The 26,934-nt window shown below is 39.1% G+C and overlaps 2 protein-coding genes across 5 annotated transcripts; both read right to left on the bottom strand.

The window, feature by feature from the left end:
• Positions 1–1,422: 1,422 nt before the first annotated feature.
• laptm4b (lysosomal protein transmembrane 4 beta) lies at positions 1,423–12,787 on the bottom strand. The gene is made up of 7 exons (XM_053334535.1): positions 12,695–12,787; positions 10,701–10,818; positions 7,997–8,070; positions 7,772–7,894; positions 7,220–7,318; positions 5,261–5,356; positions 1,423–1,575 (listed from the first exon to the last, which is right to left on the bottom strand). Exons 1-7 carry the CDS (start codon positions 12,785–12,787, stop codon positions 1,501–1,503), a joined length of 678 nt encoding a protein of 225 aa, XP_053190510.1. The 3' UTR covers positions 1,423–1,500.
• A 3,874-nt stretch (positions 12,788–16,661) lies between these two features.
• mtdha (metadherin a) lies at positions 16,662–26,830 on the bottom strand. Of its 4 annotated transcripts, none has more exons than XM_053334899.1 (11): positions 26,465–26,830; positions 23,255–23,353; positions 23,024–23,135; positions 22,572–22,739; positions 22,017–22,229; positions 20,652–20,732; positions 20,386–20,457; positions 20,011–20,138; positions 19,668–19,778; positions 19,476–19,551; positions 16,662–19,289 (listed from the first exon to the last, which is right to left on the bottom strand). In XM_053334899.1, exons 1-11 carry the CDS (start codon positions 26,795–26,797, stop codon positions 19,222–19,224), a joined length of 1,461 nt encoding a protein of 486 aa, XP_053190874.1. In that variant the 5' UTR covers positions 26,798–26,830; the 3' UTR covers positions 16,662–19,221. The 4 variants fall into 4 exon arrangements, with proteins under 4 accessions (XP_053190874.1, XP_053190877.1, XP_053190876.1 ...); XM_053334902.1 differs by having other exon boundaries at positions 20,011–20,126; XM_053334901.1 differs by having other exon boundaries at positions 20,652–20,729.
• Positions 26,831–26,934: the final 104 nt, after the last annotated feature.

Here is a 26,934-nt window from a genome sequence, read left to right as displayed (position 1 = left end):
AACACAAGCATCTGGTTAACTACCTTCATATACTGAATATTGATTTTGTGCTACGATGCTAAACTAAATCAATGCTTTAGATCCCATCCATCGTTAATCTGAAAAAAGGTCACCAGCACAGGAAATATCTCGACATGATATCACTGCATGTGCAAAAGAAATGTTACTACATATAAAGGGAGTTATGGCGTAATGTCACACATAGCGCGCAGGCAAGCACGCAAACAAACACACACACACACATACACAGACACACACACTCACACACAGTGTCTGCACATACAGCAGCATGTCACGCCGTCTTTATAGGAAAATGCCCTCAGTCCAGCTAAGTAAGCTCAGCTAAAAAGATCACATTAAACCACCATGATCCTTGTAGAAAAAAACCTCATAAAGACACAGTCGATGCTATTGCAGCTGCAACTCAACGGGAACACAGGACAGACGTCTCAGCTGAAACATTTTCACACACTAATGTTCACACATTTTTAGATTTTCACGTATTGCCTCGAGTATGTCTGATTGTGAATCTGTAAGTGTGCAAATGTGTAAAACAATTAGTGACAAGTGCTTCTCTGGATGATTTACACGTTCTTAACTTTTTGAAATCTTGGAACAGGAAGGCAAACTGGAATAGATTGTGATTAAAATCAAAGAGGGTGAACACGGTTTTCACTGGCAGTCGGTGGGTAACAGGTTTACAGACTGAGTGTAACATTGATACAAAAGGAAGACGTACTTGTTATTGGTCAAGGAACCCTTTTTCAATATGATTTCCTGCAGGACAAGCTACATCAATACAACAGATGATATTTTATCACAACAGGTCACCCTTTTTCCTAATTGCTTCATTTTTCTCTCAATTTTTTTACTGTTATACAAAAAATACAAAAATACCCCGACATTACATTCAAAGAAGGAATTTTGTCAATTTCTGAAAAAAAGTGCTCTTGCATAACTGATCATGTATGTCGCTTTCCTTCTCACTCTCTCTGTCGCTATCTCTCGTCTCAGGTAGTTTGTTTCTAGACAAAGACCACGAGGGAGATTCACAGTATTAGGGGGTTAACAGTTGGTGGCCAGACCGCTGCACGATTCACTCAAAGAAAAGTGCAAATGAAGTTGGGACAGAGTGTTCAGGGCGTGCAAGAGTTTAGACGCTGCCAGGGGACAGCAGCTGCCAAGAGGGAGGGTTGGAGGTGGTGGTGAGGAGGGGGAGCAGTTGAAGTTGCTGCGATAATGTCCTTGGAGGAGGACAGAGGAGACGAGAGGGGTGGACAATACGTCACAACAATGAGAGGTGGTGGAGGTGGGGAGGAGTTGATAGAAATACTGGCTCCAGGTCGCCCTAACCTAATCTAATGTTGGCAGAGTCACGAATCCGAGCTGAAACCAGCCTCTAACACGTTGATGTGTCTTGTTTTTCGGGGTGTTCCAGCAATAGTGGGAAGTGTTGGGGAGATAGGTATTGGGGTGTTTGGGATCCGTAGAGGACGCCTCTCATGCCTCCATATACTGAGGCGGGGGCTCCTTCGGTGGGATGGCGATGGCTTCCTCGTACGGTGGCAGCAGGACCTGCAACGTAGCAGAAAAGCAGAGTGCTGTTCAGTCATGCCGATAAGCAATCGTGGTTCAGTTTGACAGCTTTAAATTGTAAATCATGTCCTTGTGAATTGGGAATGTTTGCCTAAATCTGTCCAACTCTTGGACTCGATCGACAGCAGATTTAGAAAACAGGAAGAAAACATTTAGTGGCCATGTTAACGACTTATTGGTATCTTGTCATAACATACCCATCAGATTTTTGTGCTTCTACATATAACCGCTCCACATTAAATACAGCTTCTTTGTCATCATCTTCATAACATGTTTTCGGTATCAGTTACTTTCATACACCCATTCACACTCAAGGTGGACCATCCACTCAGTATTAGGTGCTAAAGGAATTCCTCACCTCATGTTATCAAAATTATTCTAAAGACACAGATTTACTATTTGGGGAAATGTGAGCACAGATCAGTGCATCCCTTATCTAAGAAAAGCTCTACTTACTAGCTTTTTGAAGCTTTCTGCTACATCTAATGCAGACAGTAAATTTAGTGCACTATTTAGCAAATAGAGAGTGATTTTAGCCACAGTTTTGGCCACTCCTGCAGGTTTCCTCTCCATCTTTCATGCCCTTTATTCCATCCATACAGAAGGCACGACAATCTGCAAGGATAACATCTCCACACAATCCTCTATCAGAGGTCTTTCACTGTAAATGGTGTTATAAAACCAGCTCTGCTGCTAATTCAGGGGCAGAGAGCGAGAGAGAGCGAGAGAGAGCGAGAGAGGGACAGAGAGAGGGAGGGAGAGAGAGAATATGCTCTGAGGGGATGGAATTGTGAAGCAGCCAGGGAGGCCCAGCGAACACATCACAGCAGGGATTTGAAATGAAGCGGACAAGCAGACAATTATGTAACATGTCCAGAAGAAGAGAGGAGGACGGACAGAGATATATAGAGAGGAAGAGGGAGGAAGGGAGGGAGGGACGGAGGAGGAGGTGGAAAGGACAAAAAAAAGAGTGAGAGAAAGAGGCCCGACCCCTGTGCATTTTAATGGCATTTATATAAAAGCACACAGATAAGCAGCTGGGTACTTGATGTTCGAGGCTGTAAAAAGCCATTTAGACACACTGCCGGCTTTCTAATAGTAAAAATAGATGTAGCACTCGATTCATTCAGCTCTACAACATGTGTGTGTGTGTGTGTGTGTGTGTGTGTGTTTGTGTGTGTGGTCACTGTTCATTCCAATACAAGAGCTGTTCAGCCTGTTATGATGTTATGAACCGCGTGCTATTAATATTTGTTGCATTTAAATAAAAACCGTCCCCTGATACATTTCTAATTAAAATTCATGATGCTTGTAGCTTTCATTTTGACCTAGTTGCCTCAGCTGTTGTTTGCTTCATTTAGTTTCCTCAATCCATTTGAATAAATATTTGATTTTCTGGTATCCATTTATTCATACATAGACACACTCACTTCTTGTTTCCATTTACTTAATGATCCACAGTCAAAATTTTGTTAATTTGTATTATTTGTTCATTAAAGGGCCATTTTGTATATTTCCTAAATTAAAGAAACATCTTCTGTCTCATGATGCTGTGTTTGTTAACCAGCTTGGCATTTTCACCAGAGATGATGCTGTTTTTAATTTTCACAGAAAAAAAAGTTTAATAAAACACAATAACTGAATAAATTCAAGCTGCAAATGCTTTACAAAATCACTTCTTTCATTTCATAAAGTTTTGAAGGTTTCTTTGCAATAAAATCCCAAGACAGCGACACAGAGAGTGATCCCTGACTGCAGACATTGATACCTGCTGAATGTTGTTTTGCTTGTGGTACGGAAATGCTTGACTGGCTTAGTGAGGATTTTTCCACAAGAGAACAAGCACAGATGAAGTACAGGAAATGAAATTACCGTTAGACTCAGTTTACATGTAACAAATAGTCCCATCATACTATATATAGTTGCTTAGGCCTATGAAATGAAACTGTTATGTTATGTTAAGGAATAACATGACTGTAATTCATTGACTTTCTTTCTGTTTTCTGCTTTATCTCAATAAGTTAATTTGTGCAAACTTCTATAAGTAATTAAAATAGAGAATGTAATATGTGAAAAAAAATGTACTGTGTATAAACCAGGTATTTCTAAACCAAATGTTTTCAAGTGTTTCTTTGACATTTGATTGAGGACAAAAGAGCAAGAAATGCCTCCACCATGTCTGCAGTGGACAAATCTGACTGTCACATATCTCATTTTTGCTGAACGATATGATGATACACTGCTAAATCTGTTCCTGTCTGTAGGATCTGTTTCATAAGGTGAAAAGTATCAGCAGTGTGAAGCAGGGAGGACCGCGTCACTACAAGGACAAAATGACGGACAGATGAAGAGCGATGTATTGAGACGGCAGCGGGTGTGAGGCAGATTAATGTCTTATGTATGAGTGTGGAGGATTACAGCAAGCAGACAAATGGAAACAGTGACTACGCTAAAGCCTCTCAGAAACCCCATGAGTCAACGCTTGAAGGGGACAAGCAGGGATCGAGGACGCCCAGCCGGCCGATCACACCTCAGAATGACCTACAGCACCTTCTGTACTGCTACCCACAGCACCGATGTCACTTCACTGACCGTCAGAAAACTGAGACAAACAACACGGCCATTTAAACTGCTCAAATACCGAATTTTGATCCCGGAGCATGTTCACTGAACTGAGCAGGCTATTCTACTTAATATCTACAATACCAACTATTCAGGTGAAGATTTAAGGGGTGCTATCACTTCACAATTGCTGGTTTACCTTAATACAATCTAATTAATCTGGCAATAATTCATGAATGTTTAACATCCTACACTTACCCATACATGAAAGTAGGAACTGTGACATGGTAGATTATTCCTGTTATAGTGACTTTAAAGCAGAACCACACTAACCTGAACCCCTTTCTGAAAAGTTATCTGATAGTTATTTGAAATGACCACAACACACATGATGAAAAAGCTTCTAAAGCTTCATAAAATATGATTCTGAAATAACCTGACTACTTCCAAGATATATGTCTGCTCATAAATTTTCTTCTTAAAATAGTCAATAAAAATGAGAAATACTTTTGTCTTATTGGTATGTGTTTTTTTTCTTTTAAACTATGAATTTTACTTAATTTTTTTTTATTGTGGAAATGATTAATCTCACTGAATTTCAAATGATTCTTGTCCTCCTGTGTGATGTGGATTCATTTAACTTCTCAGGTCTGAGGTTGAGGTTAATGAGGTTTTTCACTATTTATCATGTACTAATTTTAAAACTTAACTTTCTGTTGACTCTAAAGTGCTGCTCTAAACACAAATGGATGTACGAGTAATGCCTAAATCCTTACCTTGTATATATAGCGGTACCGACTCACTGAACTGCAATAACATGCAAAAGTACATATAGTCTATGATTTAGTATTGCTGAATAAAACTTCACTTTTGTTGAGTTAAGCATCTGTTTTCATGTACCAAGCAGGTGGATGAAAACGAGTTTTCAAAGCCTTTATCGGAATTACTTTAGCTGAAAAAATGAATAGAGAGCTTGCAAGCCAAAAAAAAAAAAAAAATCAATGTTGTGCAAAAGCAATTATATTATTATCACAGAGTGGAGGGGTTGTCAGTGTGTCCTTGAGGTGAGGAGCTGGACGCTGGATGTGGTGGACTCACTCACCGTGGTGTCGTTGGTGGTGACATAAACCAGGACCTCTGTGGTGCCCCTCCCGCTCACGTATCTGTAGCAGTTCCACACACAGCCAATCAGGTAGGCCTGTCCCCCGGGAGGTGAAAACAAAGAACACACGGTGACCTTTAGCGCTGTCGCCACTTTTCATTATTACTGATGGTGCTGGCTATGATGTCATCCATTCATCAAGGTTAGATGTGCTGACAGCAGAGATTCATCATATCACAACTTGATAAATCTGACTGTAAAAAATAACATTTGAATGCAGTGTTGCCCTTCTGGTTCTTCATCCGGCATTTTAGCCGAGGCAACTTCTCAGGCATCTCTTGCCTCAGCAAAGCTTTGAGGTTTAGGTTTGTCTGACTTGGCAGGGGAACAGGAGGTTCATTGTGAGTGTCTGTGAGTAGCGTGCTGAGTCGATACCTTTGCCAGCAGGCAGCAGTAAGAGCAACCCACCGACCTGCAAGCCAGTCGGCCTGCTAACCGATCACTATACCATCTGCTGAGTCTCACTGTGATACAAACTCTAATCTGAGGTCAACCAGTATGCACCATACTGCACACATTTGCACTTGTATAACAACATATTAGAGATGTTGATAACACATTAATTCTATTAATATACTTTGAGAAAAGCCAAATATTTATTCTGACTTCTAAATAATCTTTTTATTTTGGGTTAAACTGTTTTTTAATCAGAATATACTGGGCTGGCATTACGTTTTGCTACAGATTCTGAGATTGACCAACTTTTTTAAAAAAATGTGTCATCTATATGCTTGATTATTGCTTTTTTTTATTGTGTTTTTGTGTATGATATTGTGTTTTATTTTACTTAATTGGTATATATTGTATTATGTGAAGCACTTCAGATTGGAAAGGTGCCTATAGAAATAAAGTTTATTTCATCCAACCATGTATTCATCTACATCTCCGTATCCACTGCATCCCTTCCCCTCCTCTCTCCAGCTCCCCCTTTTCCCATCTGTCTCTGTCATTTATGCCAAGTGCACTCGACAGGAGGATGTTGGCCTGAGCAGGAACTTCAGCAGGTGTTGCAGCTGCAGCTGTGCTGAGAGCTCCATGCATCCATCAGATTTCCGGTCTGGCCCAGTCCAGAGGACTGAATCAACTATATCACCGCTAAATCAGAACAGTGGGCAATACACTTTAAGTGCAACCCATCACTGAAAAAGAGGATCTGCGGCTCATTTTGCTAAAGTCATATTTCAGATTAATGTTTTAAAGCAAACAGATCTTAAGTGTGGACTTTTAAAGCTATTAGCAGTTTAACTACCAAAATATTTGGCCTAACTCTCTGTCTGAGAGATGACATTTATAACTTCTGTCTGAGTCCCGCTGTGTGTCTTCCAGTGGCTGCCCCTGATCATAAAACCCCAGCTCTGTCTCTGGATATCTGCCGAGAACATTTCCAATCTGAGCTTAGCGGAGAAACAACTTGATTTGATTGTACAGATGACTGCAACTTCATGTCCCATCTTGTCCCAGAGCCCCAGAGCAAAGCTGCGCCTGGAGAATCATCCATGCATTAAGGGGGAATTAGCTTGACAGTAGTTGGTTTCCTGTTGTCCCTCCGACCCGCTGCTCTCTGACTGTGTGATAATCTCATGTAGGGCATCGATAATGGAAATGTTCACACTGGCAGATTCATTACACATGCCATATGGTTTATAATGCTAAGAGATGAGCACAGTGTGAGACTTAATTGGCTTAATCACATGGCAGTATGATGAACAACTTCTGCACAATTGTGAGTGAGCAATGCTCATCCACTGTGTAGAATCTGAGACAATGTGTTGCATGTACAGTGTACGCTGTTATATTTTAGTTTCATAGTAACTTAAATCATTTGGTAGATTTAAGTTTTAAGTTTAAATATCATAGCTAACAATCTAAAAAAAGCTGCTGAGAGAGACTGTTGGTTACCTTGAAGGAGAGGATGCAGCCAATGAAGAGAAGAACTGCAAAAACTAGGCACATATTGTTGGTGGACATGATGTCCTCTTTGTAAGGGAATGTCCCCGGCTGGAAAGAGAGGGAAAAAGAGAAAGAGAAAGAGGCACTTGAAAATAAATAAATGCAGTGGAGAGAAATGTGAAATAGAAAGTTAGTAGCCTCTTCTTTAAAATAAGACTCTTACAAAGCTTGACCTTTGAGCTCTTAACATCCAAGGAGTCCAAAATGGACACCTAATCTACATAACTAAGACCAGTGTTCATGCCTGAGTGGCCTGTTTTTTTTGTTTTTTTTTGTCACTGAATGCCTCTTGTTTAGAAGTGTTACTCAATAGATGCTCCGGAGAAGAACTAACCCCCCAAATAAGTCTTATATGTGAGCAATTATTACAAGCTTCATGAGCTACTCCTTGATCTGAAATGGTTTGTATTCAAAGTGCAACATTTAGTTTTTCCGTTAAGAACAAAAAAAGCTTGTTTGGGGTGAGAAGAGGTGATTCAGATGTAAGGAAACAGTCCTCACCAGCTGCTGGAGGTAGTCCTGCACCGTGTTGGGGTAAACCACCACACTAATGGCTACCAGTGTGTTAAGGGCAAAGTCGAAGATTTGGTAGCAGAAGAATGGAATGATCCAAGCAGCGTGTTGCTATTCAGGAGAGATTGAAAAGAGATAAAGAAACACAAAGTTCAGATCTCTGAATGGATGATTTTTTAAAACATAAATCTTTCTCATTTTTGGTTTATTTACCTTGTAAGCACCGTATGTTGCCATGCCACATATAAGAATCATGAGCAGGGATATTGCAGTAGCTATGCAGATATCTGAAAAAGGGGAAAAACAGAACAACGTGAGAATAGTTAATCTAGTTTACCGGTAAAGAACAACAACAAACATGTCATTTCCGAGCAACCCTACAATCCACTGACGTAATCCAAAAGTCTTTACAGGGACGAGGATTTTACAAAACAAAGTACCTTGAGTAGCCTTGCTATTTTTAGCACGCAGTCTGTATCGCACAAAACATGATCAGCACGTGGGTGATTGTTATGCAAGAGGTGCTAAATTTAACAAAATGTAACGCACCCCTCCCTCACATTCACATTACAGCTATAAAAACTGACTGATGAGACACTCGTCAGTGTCACTGTGATGACTCCACTCACAGGGATCGTCTGACGTCTGGCTCAGACCGGACATGTGCTGGTAAAAGATCACTATGTGGTATTGACAGTTACTGAGCTTGGTATTTGGACTCAGTGCTGGCTGTGAAACAAATGAATCAATGAATCCCTCCCTGTTAGATTTTTACCAGCAGTGTTTGTGGTTCAGGAGGTTTTTTTTTTACTCTTTTTTGATTTTATAAAATAAAAGCTCAGAACAAACTGAGTGAAAATTCATCATTACGACTGCTGCTGGTGTGCCCTTACACTCAGCAGCAGTGATTATGACGGCACTGATACTGTGTTAAGACCCAGGAAATGATGATACCCTTCCATCTTTTAATCCCTTGGCGCACACACACACACATGTTAAACCTGCAGGGTGGAACTCACATATAAATGAATGTCCCGTTACATTTGAGCACTTGCAAAACAAGTTCACACGATACTGATTAGGCCTATCACTGCCAAATAATTCCCTCAACATATGGAGATTTTAATCAGGTGTCGTGTTTGATGTTCCTGTTCGCTGGTCAGATGAATGGATACTGAGCATGAGAGACTTCTGCCAGCAGCTCAGTCTATCTTGCGGTTAGCTCTCTGCTAACTTGAACGGGGACAAAATAATTTAATCGTGTGGCTTCTATACTTTTCAAATGTTATTGGATCAAGTGAATCAAATTCTGATAATGAAATCAGTCACTTTGTAGGGATTGTGTGACACTTGAAACAATTTATCCACTGTATTATCCGCAGTGACGGAGTAGGCTACGACAAAGCCTCTGACATAAGAATGTGACGACAGTGTTTGTATAATTACTGTCACTGCCAGAGGGGGAAGACAAAAGTGTTACACTGCAGCTTGAACACAATATAAAGTCCCTGGCCAATTCATTAGGAACATCTGTACAATGTAATACAACTCAATATAACAGCTCTGCTTTAAATCTACATTTATGAAGCTTATACAATTTCAGTTTTTGTTGATATTGTCAGAAAGGTGATAATTCTGCTCTGTGCTGTTACCTTTTGGGTGGTGGTGGTGTACTGGAGTGCATTATATTGAATGGTGTCGTTAATATTTTGTCCACTCCATTAACAAACATCAGGGGGGCAAAATATTAGGGACATTTTTCAATATAATGCAGTCCAGTACACCACTATCACCCACTATGAGCTCAATAATAAACATAAAGTAGAATTATCACCTTTCTGATCATGTCAACACAAACTGAAAATGTATAAACTTTTTAAATGTTGAATTTATAGCAGAGCTGGTGTATTAGACTGTATCAGATTGCACAGATGTACCTAATGAAGTGGCCACTAACCCTAACCCTCATCCTTCAAATTTCATCCATACATATGATCTGAGTTTTAATTTCATTATTTCCAAGCATGTGAGTCTTTGTACAATTAACACCTGACTATCACAAAATCACATCATCCTTTCTTTTCCCACTTTCGACCTTTGACTGATGCTCTACAAGCAAAGACTGAGCGGGGGGGGAGTCAGTCAAGATGGCCGTTTTAATCCGACGAAGAATTAGAGCAGTCATTTTTAATCAGAGCGGCCAGTGACAGCGTCTGTGGCGGTCCAGAGGCGACGGTGACGATGATAGCCGCTGGAGGGGAAGCACTGAAAATACACATGCACTCTGATTTATTCTCTATGTAGCTTGGCCGACTCAGCTATGTCTGTGCTGAGAGCAGCACTTTGGGAAAAGTGGTGATGGGCAAAAAGGAGAGGAGGGTTTTCAGCTGCAGAAACACATGGGGCAATATGGACTGATGGTTTGAGAGAGCACTCTCTGGCAGAGCAGGGAGATACATCTAAATAATACTGTCACTGAGGCACGAAACTTGCTGCCAGTTTAACTTAAAATCCACATTAAATTAAATATGAGTGAAATGACCTTTGATCACACATGAAACACTAACACTGGAGGCACTGAGACAAAAATATTGTGCCCTTTGATGTGTGAGTGTAATCCTTTCTGGGAAGAGATGAATGCACTAACATAAGAATTATTCTAAATGTATTATTGCCTGTGAGTCATTTATGTCTAAGAGGGAAATTTGTCATTAGAAAAATTGTCTGTCCACAACCAAAATGAACTTAGACTGCCACTTAATACAGATACATCTTAAATGTGTGTGTTGAATGACCGTGGACATCTGGAACTGCTCATTAGAGAACACGCTGCTTCATTAAGGACGTTTCACATTATCTATTGTACAGTTGATAACGAGTCATGACGTGTAACAATGAGGGGATTAGTCGCACTCACTTGCATCGTCCATGACGTCGATGTCGGTCCCCAGCTCGGAGCTGGTAAGGTGGTAGCGGTACTGAATTGGGTCATTGAGAGCCGACAACAAGATGAGTAAGACCACCGCATTGATGAGCTGTAGGAGAATAAAAAAAATAATATTAAATGTCAAAGTCGCTCATTAATTGAGTGTTGGATCATCCTTTCCCTTTTAGCAGTGGTATAAAGATGTTCACACAACCAAAAAGTAGACTATTTTTAGGTGTGATATGACAGTAATGCAAATAGAAAAAAATATTTAACTATAAATTTACATATTATGGATTTAGTCTATGGATTATATTGCTGATTCATCTTTTAGTCTATAAAACTAATTCAATAGTGAAAAATACCATTCACAAATTCACAGAGTCCAAGGTTACGTCGTAAAATAGTTTGTTTTGTTAAAATATATTTAAAAAACTGAAAATAATTACACTTGAGATGATCGAAAACAGCAAATATTTGCAATATTTCCTCAACAAATTACTTCAAAATGTATCAAAACTGTTTTTAAACACATCTTCTGTTGATTACAATCCATTAATGGACTAATTGTTTTAACTCTAATGTTCATATATGTGATATATGAAAAACTGCTGGACTGTTTTCATCTATGTGAGCTATTTGTTGCTTTATTTCTGGTCTGCTTGTCTTGATTTGATGACAGAGACACTTGATGAGTAGTAGGCTCAAACACAGACTGGGACAAACACTTAGTAAAGGTCAGGGATTTACCGGGCTTACTGCACTATGTTTAAAACTTAAGGTTATCCCATAGCTACAGTAAAAACAGAAGCGACTCCTATATTTAACTTTGGACTCTGGTACAAATGTAGGACAAATCAAATGGAAAAGGTTAGTGAGATTATCAATTCAGCACTTCAAAAAGTGTAAAGGTGAACTATGCAGAAATCCATATCTTATATGATTATAGTCTGCAACAACACTTCAACCAACAACACTTCACCTCCATATCTCATTGTAATTCATAGTGTATAATGCATCTTTGTCTGCCCTGTAGATATATATCCAGTTAATACACACACTTAGCTAACTTACTCTCAAATTTAGATTTATATCTACAATGGTATTCATATTTCTGTTAAATAGTCTCCATTGCCATTACACTTCTTGGCACACACAATGCTTTTTTATCATGCCAGTCTACATGCACATAGTCCTAATACTTCTATATACATTCAGCTTTTTCACACAGGTTTTTAATTGTGTCAACATGCATGCACATAGGCTTTATACTTCTATATTTCTTCCAGTTCTTTTGCACAAACATTGTTTTTATCATGTCAGTATGGATACATATAGTCTTCATACTTCTATCTACATCCAGCCTTTTCAGTTATCATGTCAGTATGTATGCACAAAGCCATCATACTTCCAGATATTTTGTTTTTTTGCACTCACATTGTTGTTGTTTTTTTATCATACCAATGTGCATGCATGTAGTCTTAATACTTCTAATCTAAATTCAGATTTAAGAAAAAAAAAATCATGTCTACATGTATGTACATAGTCCACGCCAATACACAGAAATGTTAACCGCTGATTCTCTCTAACACTGAACTATGTTAGTGTTCATGTTTATTGCTTCTTTGTTGCCATCTGGACAAAACTGAATTCATTGCATTTGCTACTTGGCGAACAAATCTGAATCTAATCCTGATAAAGCGTTATTTTATACAAGCAATTACATCAAAATAGCCTAAATAGAAAGCCCCAAATTGAAACGCTGGTGATAAATGAGCACATAATGTTGTTTTAAATGCGTTAAATTCATCTATAAACCGATGGCATCCTTTAAGAAAGAAATGGGAGAGAAAACAAATGACAAACAGCAGTGAGAAGCTACAACGTAGCAAGCCAAAGCTCCAAAAACTCACACTTCATCGCACATTAGACACATTAAGCCATGTTTATTTGTACATATTCGGGTTAAGACCATGAAGACTTACCATGTACCATATTCCCAGGATGATGGTGCCCGTCCGTACATGGCAGCAGAGGCAGCAGCTCGTCGAGTACCACCGGTCCCACGGTGAAATCATTGTTTATCCTGCTGTGTAGATGTCGAGCTATTTCATGAATGCTGCCGGAAATAATGTTTAAGTCAAGATTCACAAATGAACAAAAAAACACACCAAAAAAAGGAGAGAAGAGGAGATGTTAGAGTCTCCTAGGTGCTTTTTTTTTTTTAGGAGAACCACCACATCTATATCTACATCCAGCGTATGTTTGCTCTCTCTGTGCTCGCCTGTTTCTCTCTGTGAGTCGGTGGTGGTTGAATCACAGAGAAAGAAAGGACGAGAGAGAGAGAGAGAGAGAGAGAGAGAGAGAGAGAGAGAGAGAGAGAGAGAGAGAGAGAGTTAATCTGGCTCATCCAGGAGTCACATGACCCGCAGGAGGATTTTGACCAATGCTTCATAATCACGCAGAATATTCCAGTAAACTCAATCTGGTGCTTTTAAACAGTGCAATATAAAAAAAAAACATTTATTTTTTCCTTCCCTTTTACTGACTGTTTTTTATTAGGAGAAACTGGAATGTTTCACTAGTTTGACAAACAACCCAGTTAACCCATTAACCCTTAAATAGGCAACGTGCACCATGAGATATACATGTTTTATATCTTAATAGGGCCAACATATCCTGGTGGAGATACAACTCATGAAATCTAAAATATACAAAATATTTTTAAAATGATATGATATGTGTACTTAGGTGCAAATGAGATAACTAGTAACATCAAAGTAAATAAAAAGAATCATTTTCACATCTCATTTTCCACTCTATTTAGACTAAAATAAACTAAAATAAACTTGATTTAAAATAACCTGTTTGTACAAAAAGAGATTAAAAAGTTTGTCTTAAAACAATAGTCAGGAGCCCAAATAGTTTTTTCTTGCCATAATAATTCCTCCTGTTCAAATACTGATGTGAAGAGGCCTCCATTATGTTACTATGTAAGTGATGGGCGCCAAAATACACAATCCCCCTTCTGTGCAACAATGTGTTTACAGTTTATCTAAAGCTATCCAAATGGGTCAAATCAATCAGATATCTTGCAATGCTACAAATGCCAAAGTCCCTCTTTTTGCTACTATACCTCCACCACAGCTCAGCAGAGAAACAGAAAAAGGAACTTTGATGCTAAAAAGACTGCAAATGTGACAGATATCCACTTCATATGACTAAGTCAGACTGCTGAGGCCTCATATAAGTTTATGTCATAACATTTTAAATAGATTGTTGCACTAAATGACACATTTTGGCCCACATCACTTACATTGAAAACATATTTGAAGGGGATATTTAAATACTGAGTGTGAACAGGAGAAATGAGAACCTCTTTCATATGGGCACCTGACTGTTGTTTTCAGACACACCTGAAAAATGTAATGCAGTCTTGAACGTGACCTGACAGCATTATGGATCTTAATCTGAACTTAAAACTTTGTCAATCATTTCACCTGTCTCCAGGTGAAATGGATTACCAAATTGGAAAATGGGAAACTGCTTTGGGGTAACTTCCTTAATTGTAATTTTGTTTTGGAACATGAGAATAAGTCTTATGCCTTTAAGTCAGTGCTGCTTTAATTTGATCCTGAGGCCCCTGTCTTGAAGAGGGGCCCTACATCAAAATCTTAATGACCTTCATAAATTGAGTTTATATTGTGCTTACATGATGCTTATTCCCACAGAGGAACTCTGGGGCCATTGCAGTATAGTGGAGAAGAGAAACGGGGTGTTAATTAGGTAATTTTGGGCCCTTATAGCACGTAGCAGGTCAGTCTGGCTGTGCCTCAATGCAGCTTTCATACCAACACTTTCATACAAAAAGTAAAAACCTCCTAAAATGAGGCAGTTTATCTTAATGCTATCAAGATTATACAGCTTGTCTTATTCTTGACACCAGCAGATGCTCCACATTTAGAAGGAGATGACGTCACCACGATTGTACATCTTTCTCTTAAATTGAAAAAAGCCAAAGTCTCAAAACTAAATTAAACCACTTAAATTGACGCGATTTTGCAACAAGAAACCTTCATTTTCTCTCTCTCTCTCTGTTTTTCTCTGGACAAACCTAAACCAAGCCTGACAGATGGGCCAGTGACCACATCTCTAAGCTCTGGTGGGTGGAAAACATTAGGGGATTTTCCACTCCTGCCATGACTTAACACTGACCAGACTGCCACTTCTTTAGATGCTGGAGTGCAATATAAAAGAGGAAAAACATCAATATGAACGTTTATTTCTTTTTCAGCTAGTGTTGCGTAGCCTTCCAATTATTCCGTATAACAGTCACAGTGATGATATTTGTATAATTAAACTGATATATCTGCGTAAGTGCGGAGAGGTCACTGACATAATGACCGGAAATACAAAGCCTAATCCTTTTTTCCTCAGACCTGCAATAAATCCCAGTGTCAGTGATTGTGAGAACAGATTTATTAGTGGCTTTATAACGTTTGGACACTCTACTATTTTATATCTCAATGTAGCACACATACAATCGCCTGCGGGATTCAGAGCAGGGCTTTGAGCAACTGTAGTACCAACCATTAGAGAGTGACCTTCACTATTAATATATCTGCCTTTCATACACACAAACAAACAATCCTCTGGCAGAGAATAATATTAAAAAAGAATAAACCTCATGATATTTCTCTGAAGGGAAGGTGAATGGACTGCGAGCTAGAGATTGCGAGAGATTAAAAACGGGTAAATCCTAAATGAACTGAGAGATAAGGGATGTAGAGAGATGAGGCGAAGGAGGTCAGGCTCTGTAAACGTGCCACGCGACCGACTCACCACATTGACTGGGGCAGCGGTTTGGCCTCAGGAGGGTCACTGCGACCGGGGGGCCTATCACAGCCCTTGTTGCTGACACAGTTTTTCACCGTAAACCATATAGTGAATCCACATTGTATTAGTCACAGATTTGGGATTATTTTTTTTACTGTGAAAACCAACACAACATAGCAGTGGACACAGCAAAAGCCACATTTTTTATCATTTAGTATCAGTGTTATTGCTTGTGTGTAAAATCAGCTGAATGGAAACTCCTCCTACTCATATTTTATGGTTATTTTGATATGAAAAATAATTAAATAAGAAATGATTTGAAGTGGTTAAATTATCAGTATTTCTTCATAATAACAACCTTATGTAGTATCTATGACTTACTTGAGGAGCTCAAGATGGTAGTCAGTTTTTTCACCCTCTTAAACTATTCCACTTGTTTAGTTTAAAAACATGTATCACCACCCAACACCTTATTGCACCATCACTCTGTGTGCTGTCACATCTTTTTAACAATTTTCTAAAGCCATTGGTGGAATGGCTCTACAGTTGTCTTTCAAAGCAGGGGTTTTCAAAGTCTGAGACTGTGGGCCTCCCCTCATACAAAGCTTAGAAAAAGGCGCCCAGCCACCCCCCTTTTGTTTACTTGCTTTGTTTCGCTCAATTCCTGGATGCCTGTGGGATTGTTATTAGGTTATTTGATCCCATAGACACTCAACAATTGAACCAAAATAGCCTGAAATTACTGTTCAACATAACTTAAGACTACACCACATACATAAAAAGATATGTCTGATGGTATTTATTTGTTTCTGACTCTGGAAAAGTGGGAAAAACTAACATTCCCCAAAGCTACTCATCTCTGAACTTCCTCTTTAACAAAATCACCCACATCTAGGCTTTTCTATGTGGTCTCCTTTGGATAACTTACGCAATATTTTCCATTCTCATTCATTAAATCTCCCCTGAAACTGTTTGGAGACCCCCTGGGAAGACTTGCCTCCCACTTTGAAAACCCCAGTTTAAAGTCAAAATTAAAGAATAGGCTTTCATCTCTAAGAAGAAAAAAAATCAATAGTTTCAGTTTCCCCAGAGAGACAAAAACAGAATAGTACAAAGTGATATCAAGCATTTCTTATTTATTTTTCATTTTCAACATAGAAATATCATTTGAATCTCCCCAATAAAGAAAATCATTCACAAAACCATTTCCTAGTGACACAGTATATAAATACATTGATTGAAATCATCTTAAATCATCAGTAAAAATCAAATGAGGAAAAAAAAGGCGTCTGCTGCAACAGCAACATTTCATTTTTGTTCTTTATGATCTATCAGGTCTACCAACAACTATGTACCATCACCAGCTGATCAACACCGTGATGCATTAATAAGGCTCATTAGCCGACCAACAACAGTCCTATTTGTCTCCACTCAATCGGCTGCCCCACAGAAAAACTGCAATATGTCTCCGATCACAGTATATATACATTGAGTGGTACTCCAGGACCAAGTACTAACAGTTAAAGCAAGAGATCGCTCGTTTTAATTTCATGTACACAAAGTACTATTATCAAAGTCATGCAAGATGAAATTAATTCTGACATCAAAACTTGCAATTAGATGAAAACTATAAAAAAGGTTCGCAAATGCACTGTCTATACAACTACAGGTTAAGGCAATGGAATTAATTGTAAAAACTTTGAGTCAATTAAATTCCTGTTGTATTATACTATGTGTGTGTGTGTGTGTGTGTATGTGTTGTTCAAAAACCAACGGACGTGGAATTTAAAGCTGCTCAAATATCTGTCTCTATGTATGTCTTCAATCTCAATTTATGTCCAAAACAACTTTTTTTTCCTCCATCATAAATCCTGGAAGTCAGTCACAAACCAAAAGGTACACGTTTAACATTCAGCAAAAAGGTAGAAAAAACAATTCATCTACATCAAAAAAAAGGAACTCAATACAGCCTTTTGCACAGTGCAATCACAGAACTGGAAAAAAGCCCTTACAATCTGTACATAATGGCATGGCTTTTTCTAGCACAAGAAAAAAAGAGAGAAAAGGTTTTTTTTTTAAATCATGTAGAGTGCAGAAGGAACCATAAATGTCTCTAGAAAAATCAATGCACAGTCTAGTCTGACAAGAAGAAACATACTCAGACAGATAAAAGTCAAGGGGGCAATACTTAAAATGTGCTACTGCATTCCCACTGCTGCTTAACTTCACATTACAGCACCTCCTGGTGGTCCAACTCTGTTACTGCGCTCCCTACGTAACATATCAACAGCCCCCAGTGTGAGTCCAGGATCAGGATTTTTTATGTCTAAAATCCAAATGTAGCTGTGAAAAAAAATTCATCTCATCCAAAATAAACTTTTCTGCTGTTCATCTGTAAACCCAAAGTTTCTATTGTCACAGTTTCAACAAAATATGGCTAAATAAGCTCTGAAACTCAAGAGGATCAATATGTTGGCAAAACTATGAATGTTTGGAGCATGTGATCGTATAGATAGAAAGCAGGAAGGTGGATTTCACAGCAGTAAAGGTTGTAAGGAGGACACCTTGTTCTCTGTGGTGGAACCTTGTCATCACTGTTATTGACACGTACTTCAGTCTAACCACAGCTGTCATTCCTCATAAAGGGGCCAACAGGAAGTAAATGTTTGATGTTGAGTGTTTGTACTGTTAAGTTTGAGTCTATTTTACACTCATATGTCATAAGAACAGTTTGTCCATCGAGGCTGTGCGATGATATCTTCACAGAGCGACTACACCGGAAGAAATGTGGCACAAATATAAAAAGATATAAAGTCACTGTGTCAAGCAAAAACGGATTTTGAAGTTCAACTGAAACTGAAACGAGGCCTCGGAAGTCTGACATATTTGTCTTGACAGTCACATGTAGGTTATCGCAGATGTTTTGTCCCAGCAACAAATCTACATGTGACTATTGGGATGTATTCTTCCGCCACAGCTCAGCGGGGAAACACAAAGAGGGAAGAAAAAAGACTTCAGAGTACATTTTTGCACAAAACCAGGATTTTAGATTTTTCCCCTCATTTTTTACATTACAGTTGCTCTATGACCATCATTTCACAGCCTTGAGTGTACATATGGTATGTGAGTGTTGTGTGAACTGATCTGAGACCAGCACTCATATGCAGCGTGCTCTTACACATTTCAGTAATTCATATCAGGACGGCCGGCAGCATTGTAAACAAAACAAAGTGCAACATTCTGGGGCAGCAAAAATATGCATTTTTCTTGGAAATTAAAATTTTCTTATAGCAAAAAATAAAAATGAATAAAACCCGTTTTCTTTTTTTGGGTTAAAATTGATGAAAAAAACAACTCTTGGAGGGAAAAAAACCCTTTTGATGCCATTTAAAATATGAACATAAACATGTACCTCCACTGCTCTCCTGAAACTCCACTCTTGTTTGCAGTGTAGCAAATAGTGCAAATTAGGTAAGATTTAAGTCCATAGGACCACATTTCATTGTTTTATTTAGTCAAGCAGGTTGATATCCGCTGCTTGTTTTCTTTTTCTTTTTTCTTCCGGTAACTGATAAACTGTTAACGTATCTCAGAACTAAACTGTACCTGGTAATTATTGCATGTGACACTTTTAACAATCATTTGCATAAGTTTTGTGTAGACCTGTGATGTGACTTCATGTTTCCCTTCGGACCTTTTTCTTTTGGGACGGCTTCGGAGGCTCCACAACCTGCTCAGACTTCTCTGAAAGTTGATGAAAGAAGAATAATAGAAAATAAGATAGACATAAATTACAGTATGTGCTTTAAAGGAATGCATGCATAAGGAGAGAGATTAAACAGTTATTAGTAGCTAGTTAATAAGACATTTAAGACATTTTTGCTTCGCCATGAGTGAACACAGATCCAGAGTCAGGACAGTTTAACCTACTCTGAGAGGAGGATATGCTGGGATTCTGCTTTTTGGAGGCTGGTGCAGGAAGCTCTTGGGGCACGGTGCTCGCCGTCTAAAAATCAAACAAATGCAATAACATTACCAGAAGAAAGAAAGCAGATACTTTCTTTTGATGTGACAATGTACAAATAAATACAAATGTGACAGCTTGATGTTTTTTTTTCTTACCAGAGCCTCAGATGCAGCCTCTTCTTCTGTTTTCTTTTTCTTTCTTCTCCTCTTCTTGGATTTGGCTGCCCCCCCGGCAGGATCCTCTGTGTCCTTCTCATCCTCTGATACCTGCGATAACAAAAACAGAGGTTCAGACTGGTTGAGAATTAGGAAGACTAAATTCTGGTAACAGTGAATTTCATGGCAGGAGGGTTAAAAGCATTCTGTTGCAGATTTTTATCATTTAGCAAGATTTTCAGGCCTTGCCTAACAATAAGGATAATTTTCAGAAAGCAGATTTAAACAGCCATGTGGGGACTTTGAAGATAAAGTAACTTGGCCCTGTGAGCGTCAGTCAGACCTTGCTGGGGGCGGGCTGCTCCTTCAGGGCAGGGGCTGGTGTCGCCAACATGGGAGGCTCTTCATAGTTTCCCCAGTGCTCCGATGGGGCATTCCAGTCGGAGCTGGGGTCCACTGCTGAAACCCCATCTTAACAATTAACATCAAAAGGATTTTAATTAAATACAAAAAAAAAAAAGTTGATACGTATCTCTCTGAGTGGGTACTTTTTTGATATAATAAAGTATGTATTTAGCTTTAAGAAGAAGAAGTAGTTGCAGAGAGGGAAGAAGAGGAAGAGGAAGAAGAAGGAGCAGAAGAAGAAGAATGAGAAAGAGAAGAGGGAGAAGGAGAAGCACTTTATTGGTATGTGGAAGGAGTTTGCTGAAACACTCACTGAATCCAGACCATTCATCATCAACTTCTGGGTGTCTCGTCCACTGAAGCCCAACTGAATTTGATACTGAATCTAAGAGAAACAGAAGGTGAATAAGAGAAGGAGGAAAGTGAAATCGGTGATCAATTTATAACTATAAAAATAATGGTAGCTGTTAAATTGAAGTGAAAAACTAGATAAGAAATATATTATTTGGATTAGAGATATGAGAAGTAAGTCTGGTGTATGACTGGGTGATAAAGCTGACAGTTAATCACAGCTCCAACCTGTGGTGTTTAGTCCCAGCATGGAGAACGACGCAGGGTTGATTTCAGTCTTACTTCTGCCATTGATGCCACTCCATGCTGCTGAAGTGATGATAGAGAGAGAAAGAGAAAGATTATTGTGTTGGAATGCTGCTCTGGCAAACAAATGGAGTAGCTCAGATTTGACATCAACAGAGAGGTTTTCAAAAAAAAAGAAAAGAAAAGAGAAAAGCAATCACAAAGCTTTAATTTGCTTTTTCAGTACTTATTTCATTGTGCCAGATGTCAGAGCTGCATTGTGTTTTACAGTCAATCATATCAGCAAAGACAAGGAAAATAACCCCTCTTTTGATTTTATTGAGGATGTCTTTGCTGTGGCCAGAGTTAGTTTAAATTTGGACTTGGACAGAACCACTTTACAGATATGTTCAGTTTTCACTAGGGGTGTGATGAGACAGAAACGCAACGATATTTCTTGTCGTAGTGAATTTTGTCTCGCGAAGCTATAATTAAGGGGCGCACCAAAAAAAAAAAGAAAAAAAAAAGATGATCGTTTTCTATCGCTCATTCGCACGCCTTGTCTTCTTTTTATATGAGGAGAGGAGCAGGTTAACTTCAGGTCTCTACACTGAGAGCCTGAAGTAGGAGGAGCAGGGAATCTAGCGCAGCTATGGAAGCCTAATGATGCCAAAAGTAAAATGAGTCACACTAACAAATTATAACACAATTTATGTTTTGTTCTACTTGTGTATTTATGTGATACAGGATTTGTGCAATTTACTTTTATTTGTGTTTATTTATTAGCAATATGTTATAATTTTGTGAATTTCAAATAAAAGAACAGTCATTTATTTCCTCATTGAAGTTTTCTTAAAAATAGAGTTAAAATCTTGTCTCGTCTCGATCTTGTGAACCCAATATCGTGTCTCGTCTTGTATGGTGAGCTGAGTGTATCGTCACACCCCTAGTTTTCACAATGCATCAATAAACCTCCCGCTCAATTTTATTTTACTTTCACTTCTGCCAAATATAGAGCACAGTTAAACTTAGTCTTTAAAATGAATATGACCACAGTCAAATTAACCTCAAGGAATAATCTAATTGAATTTTTCTTTTTATTCTTTCTTTTTAGCTTTTAAAATGACAGTGTTTTCATGTTTTGGTGTTGTTACCATAGCCTGCCTTGACTTTACCCCTGATATGAACATGAACATCTTTAGAGCTGAAAGTCAGCACTTTAACCTCATCGTTATTGTTCCATATCAAATCCAATGTGTGGAGTAGAGCACAAACATGAAAGCCTCACGACCTTAATATTCTTCTGTGTTACGTGCCTCTATCTATATTTTTGTTGTGTAAAAAGGTCTACCCACGTCTAGGTTTTACCTTGAGTCTCCTGTCCCCAGGACTGGGGTTCAGGTTGGGTCCTGTAATGTGTATTTGTGTGGATGGCACTCCACTTAGTCCCCTCCATAGTCCCCATCTGACCGGGTATCTTCAAGGAAATGTCGGTCCACCGTCCACCGTTGACTGAAGGCTCCTCTCTCCTGCTGGGGGGCTGGGAGTCCACTTTACCAGCTGATCTTGAATGCAGGGACTCTGAAACAAAGAGTGGAGAAACAGTACTAGATAACATCAAGGTTGTGATAATGATGTTGTATTTAATAGCTTTTATTTGTATTCATTCATTTTTGTTTTTTAATAGTTGCTCCCCCCTGTGACTCGTACACAGACTTGTTATAAAGCATCCAGTCTGTAGCTTTTCTATACACTGTCAGCACCCGGATAACAAGATGCATTAAGTCCAGTGACTACTTGCTCCGGAGGCAATCTCTTTTTGATAGATTTAGATACCTCTGTGATGTACTGTATGTGCAAAATATTTGACTGCGAGAGCGAGATGTCACAAGACTTTTCAGATTTTTGGTTAACAAATTATACCATGGCTTCCTCTGTTCTTCTTAGTATTGGTGGGCACTGTGGCTGCAGGTGACTCCCCACGGGTCTTGGGGGTCTCCACACTTCCTGGGCTACCGGAGTCCTCAGGGCCCTTGTCCTTCCTGCGCTGCTGCTTCCTCTCCCGGTTACTGACTTTAGTCTCCCATGCACCTGGGGAACACAAAAAAACAACATCAAATGATTAGGTGACTCAAAGCGTGCAGAGCAATGAAAAAGAAGAATTTTGGATGGTTGATGATGGATACAGTTTGTGTGATTATTTAACCACTAGGCTCCCTACAACAGGAAATGCTAAATAATATGTGTAAAGCCAACCACAAATGGAGGAGTTCAAGTTGGTTACACTGAAACCACCTGGGGCTAGTAGCGGTTATTTTGAAAACGAGAAGTAATTGTGAAATTTTCCCTGCAGCAACTGAACAGTTGTTGCTTACCATCATCAGGTTCCTTCCCATTGTTGGTAGACACACTCTGGGCCGGTTTCAAATCTGTCTTGGTTTTCTTCTTGTTCTTTTTCACCTGCACCGGTGACTGTACCTCGCGCACCTGTGGACAAACACAAATAAATTACTCTGAGGTATGGTAGTATAGTTTAAGCTCCCCATCGCTCTTCCCCCCACTTCATTTTTGTGCACTTCATTTTGACAGGAGCTTCTCAAACTTACCTTCTCAGTTTTGATCTGGGGGGACAATTTGGAAACCACCTCAGTGACTTTAACTTCCTCTTGAGCCACGGTCACTGGTTGTCCATTGGATTGAGTCTTCTGGCAGACGTCAGAAATCCAGGAAAAGAGAAAACAACAAATTAATAAACTCCATTCACCTTTTAACCTTAAAATTCAACATGAATCTTTAATATATATAGTTAACAGATATTTTTTGTTTATAAAGGGTACATACTTTTTCATTTATAAAAACTATAATCTATTATATCCAAACTTCATTTGGTGTTTGGGATTCTTTACATTACTGGTAACATGTGATCATATGTGGTTTTGGCTGTATCGACTGGTCCTGGACTCCTTTCTGAAATATTAACAATGCTGTGTGAATAACAAGCTTCATGACAGCTACCCAGGTTAACACGTCTGAAAAAATAACGCCATTTTCACGTTAGGAACACATTTAGCAGCTAACTATTACGGCTGAATGAATAATCGATTTCAAAATGAAAACGCAGATTGAAATAATGTGATTAGCAAAAATCGCAAAGGCTGTGATTTTGGATATACGTTATGCAGCGCGTCTGACCGAGGGTTTCTCTGTGTCAATGGTCTCTCCTTGTGTGACATTAGTCATGCTCACTAATCAGAAGTGGCCCAAGGCGACTGATGACCCAAGACTAAATCAGGCAACAGGATTCTGTAAACTCTTCCGTCCTCCACAGTAAAAAGAAGTAAGTGCTGAGTGAAGCACAGTAAGAGTTAAACCTTTCAGCACTTGGTGATTACAGAGTGTCCCACAAGATGAGGCTCAAGGCAGAAGATGATCGGGAGTGTGGTGGAGCAGGGCAAGAACTTGTCTCAGGTCCACTTAGCAGGACACTGAGGTCCTCGAGTCACTCAACAACAACCTATGTCCTCTCCAGGAGTTTCCCTCTCTGGTGAAGCGTACGTAAGCGTGCCCTACCTGAAGCCAGTCCTGATTCTCCTGAGAGCATCAACTCTGGCTGGAAATGACAAGGACACAAACCTTTCTAAGGCATAAAGTCAAGAGCCTGTGGCTACATGCAAGATATATAGCGATGATTACGTTGACTGGCAATTGTTTTACATAACAAGCCCAATTGCTCAAAATTACATCACACTGCACAATTTAACAGGTCTTGTCTCTGTGTTGCAGGTGAAGGGGGCTCATGTCAGCACCACAGACGCTGTGCAGCGGAGGCAGAGCCATCCACTATGATGAAGGAAGAGAAGTCATTGGGCAGAGTCTTTAAGAGCTGTGGCCCCGTGTTTCATCTACTGTGCAGCTGGAGGACTTCATGGAAGCTGAGCTGAACAGCTTCCTGATGACTTCCACCATCGATGTAGACCACCTGGCCTCCTGGAAAGTACACAGTGTTGATTTCCCAAAGCTGACAAAAAAGTCTCGGAAATTCCTCTACATACGAGCCACAAGCATTAGAGTGTTTGGTGCTGGGTGACCGGTCATGTATGAAAGAGTTCATGTATGAAACCAACAACGGCTGGCATGCTGATCTCCTTAAAAAAACAACAACTGTGAAGGCCACACTGAGTGTTGAGATGTCAGGGAAGCATGTATTATGTATCATATAAGGTTTCTGTTATTGTTAGTAATTTTAAGGTTTTATAGCGGCACCATTTGTGAAAAAAGAAACGTTTAGAAAAATAGCAGATTATCAGCAAATAGATGTTTTATTTGAATGTGCAATATTTAGATATATTGTGTAACATTTATATTCCCATTTCTGTTATTATATTTAGTGATCATTATTCTGTGATTTGTCCATTTACAAGATAAGTGCTCCACATCAGTGAATAATGTCCTGTTGTGATTGCACAGATTGTGCAATATTTACACTCTGCTCCTGAGCCACATCAGTGAATGATCAACTGATTTCAACACCAGGGACCATTTACTGAAAGGTCCTATTATTATTTCCTTTTGTTGTTTGTGTGTTTTAAAAATAATAATTTATTTAACTTAACACAGTCACAGGTGTGTTGTACTGTGCTCTGTGGCAGTTGTGATAAACACCTGTTGGAAGCAATTCATTTTAAAGCCAGATGGACATATCGGTCAGCTGATATTATCGGCTGACTCTGACCCTATTCCAGATATACCGGTATCAGCATATATGTATATGTATATGTATATGTATATGTATATATATATATATATTCCTATCTCCACTCCTATTTTTTTAAATGTTGTTTTATTCTCACTCTCAATCAGCCCCAACAGGTCGAGGCAGATAGCCGCCCACCTAGAGCCCGGTTCTGCCTCAGGTTTCTTCCCGTTAAAGGGGAGTTTTTCCTCACCACTGTCACCAAGTGCTTGCTCATGTAGGAATGCTGCTCAATGTAAAAAGTGCCTTTAGATGATTTTAGTTGTCATTTGGCACTATATAAATACAGGCTGATTGATATTTCTTATTTTTTAAGATTATACAGGCAGCAATTTGTGTATATTTGATCCTTTATCTTAATTCAAGTGTGATATATGTATGTTTTTTGTTCATGTTCATTTAATTTAAAGTTATTGGTAAAGTATACTGTAAAAATATTGGTAAAGTATACTGTAAAATATCTCTCTATTACATATCTTTGTCACAAGTGTCTGATAACCACATTTGAGGGATCATTGCAAAATGTGTGTGTTTATGTATTATGTAAGATTATAAGCCAATATATCTGATTTTTATACTTGAATATCGCGATCAGCTCCAAAAAAATCCAGTAATTCATATCTATAAATTTTCATCCATGCATTAAATTAAAGAGCAGATGATATTTGTATGTTATTTCAGCACGTTTTAAATCTGTCACACATTAAATATTGTACTGAAGCTTTACTTTATCACAAATCAAATCCCAATATCTGACAGAAACAAATCACAATTAGATACACTCAAATCTTCAACCCTTTTATCAGCCAATGCTTTTAAATGTTATCTTTAAAAGTAATGACCAGGTTTTATGTTTTATCTTTTAGCGAACAGGTTTATTTTGTAATTTTGTAAGTGGGTCATAGAAATAAGTCCCTAGATATCTTAATGTATGTTGTATAAACATTGTGGGCTGTAGGAATAATGATAATGATAGATATAATAACACAGTTTTTATGTGCAAGGAAGCTAGCACAGGAACAGTTTCGTTTAGCATGAAGTGTAACCATGAACAATGACTTACCTTTTCCTGGGTTTTCTTTCTGCTCCTCTTCTTTTGTTCTTCTGGTTTGGCAGTTTTGGTTGCATGGGCCTTTTCGTGCTCACTGCCTCCTCTGCTGCCGGAGCCTCCGCGCTTCTTCCCGGCCAGCAGAGCTCCGCAGATGGCCGCCAGCAGCAGCCCCACCACGGCCGTGCTCAGCAGGATGACCCAGGTCGGGTACAGCTCCGGCTTCAGACCCAAATCCACCCCAAACTGAGCCCGGACATACTCTTCTCCAGAGGACAGGAGCTCTTTCAGACGACTGGAAAGCAGCTCGGCTTTCTCCAGCGCAAAGCCTCGCAGGTCTCCAGCCATGTTTGCAAACAGCTAGGAAACAAACTAGCTAGCTGTTAGCTCTCAAAGCTAACACGGAGGAGTGGCTAATTTAATCTGAGTAACACTATAACCCGCAGTTTTTAAGAAAAGGCCACAGCTGTAGAGGCAGGGGCGAC

Source organism: Scomber japonicus, chromosome 15 (genome assembly GCF_027409825.1).
Source record: "Scomber japonicus isolate fScoJap1 chromosome 15, fScoJap1.pri, whole genome shotgun sequence".
NCBI classification, from domain to species: domain Eukaryota; kingdom Metazoa; phylum Chordata; class Actinopteri; order Scombriformes; family Scombridae; genus Scomber; species Scomber japonicus.
This window is presented reverse-complemented; position numbering and strand designations above follow the sequence as displayed.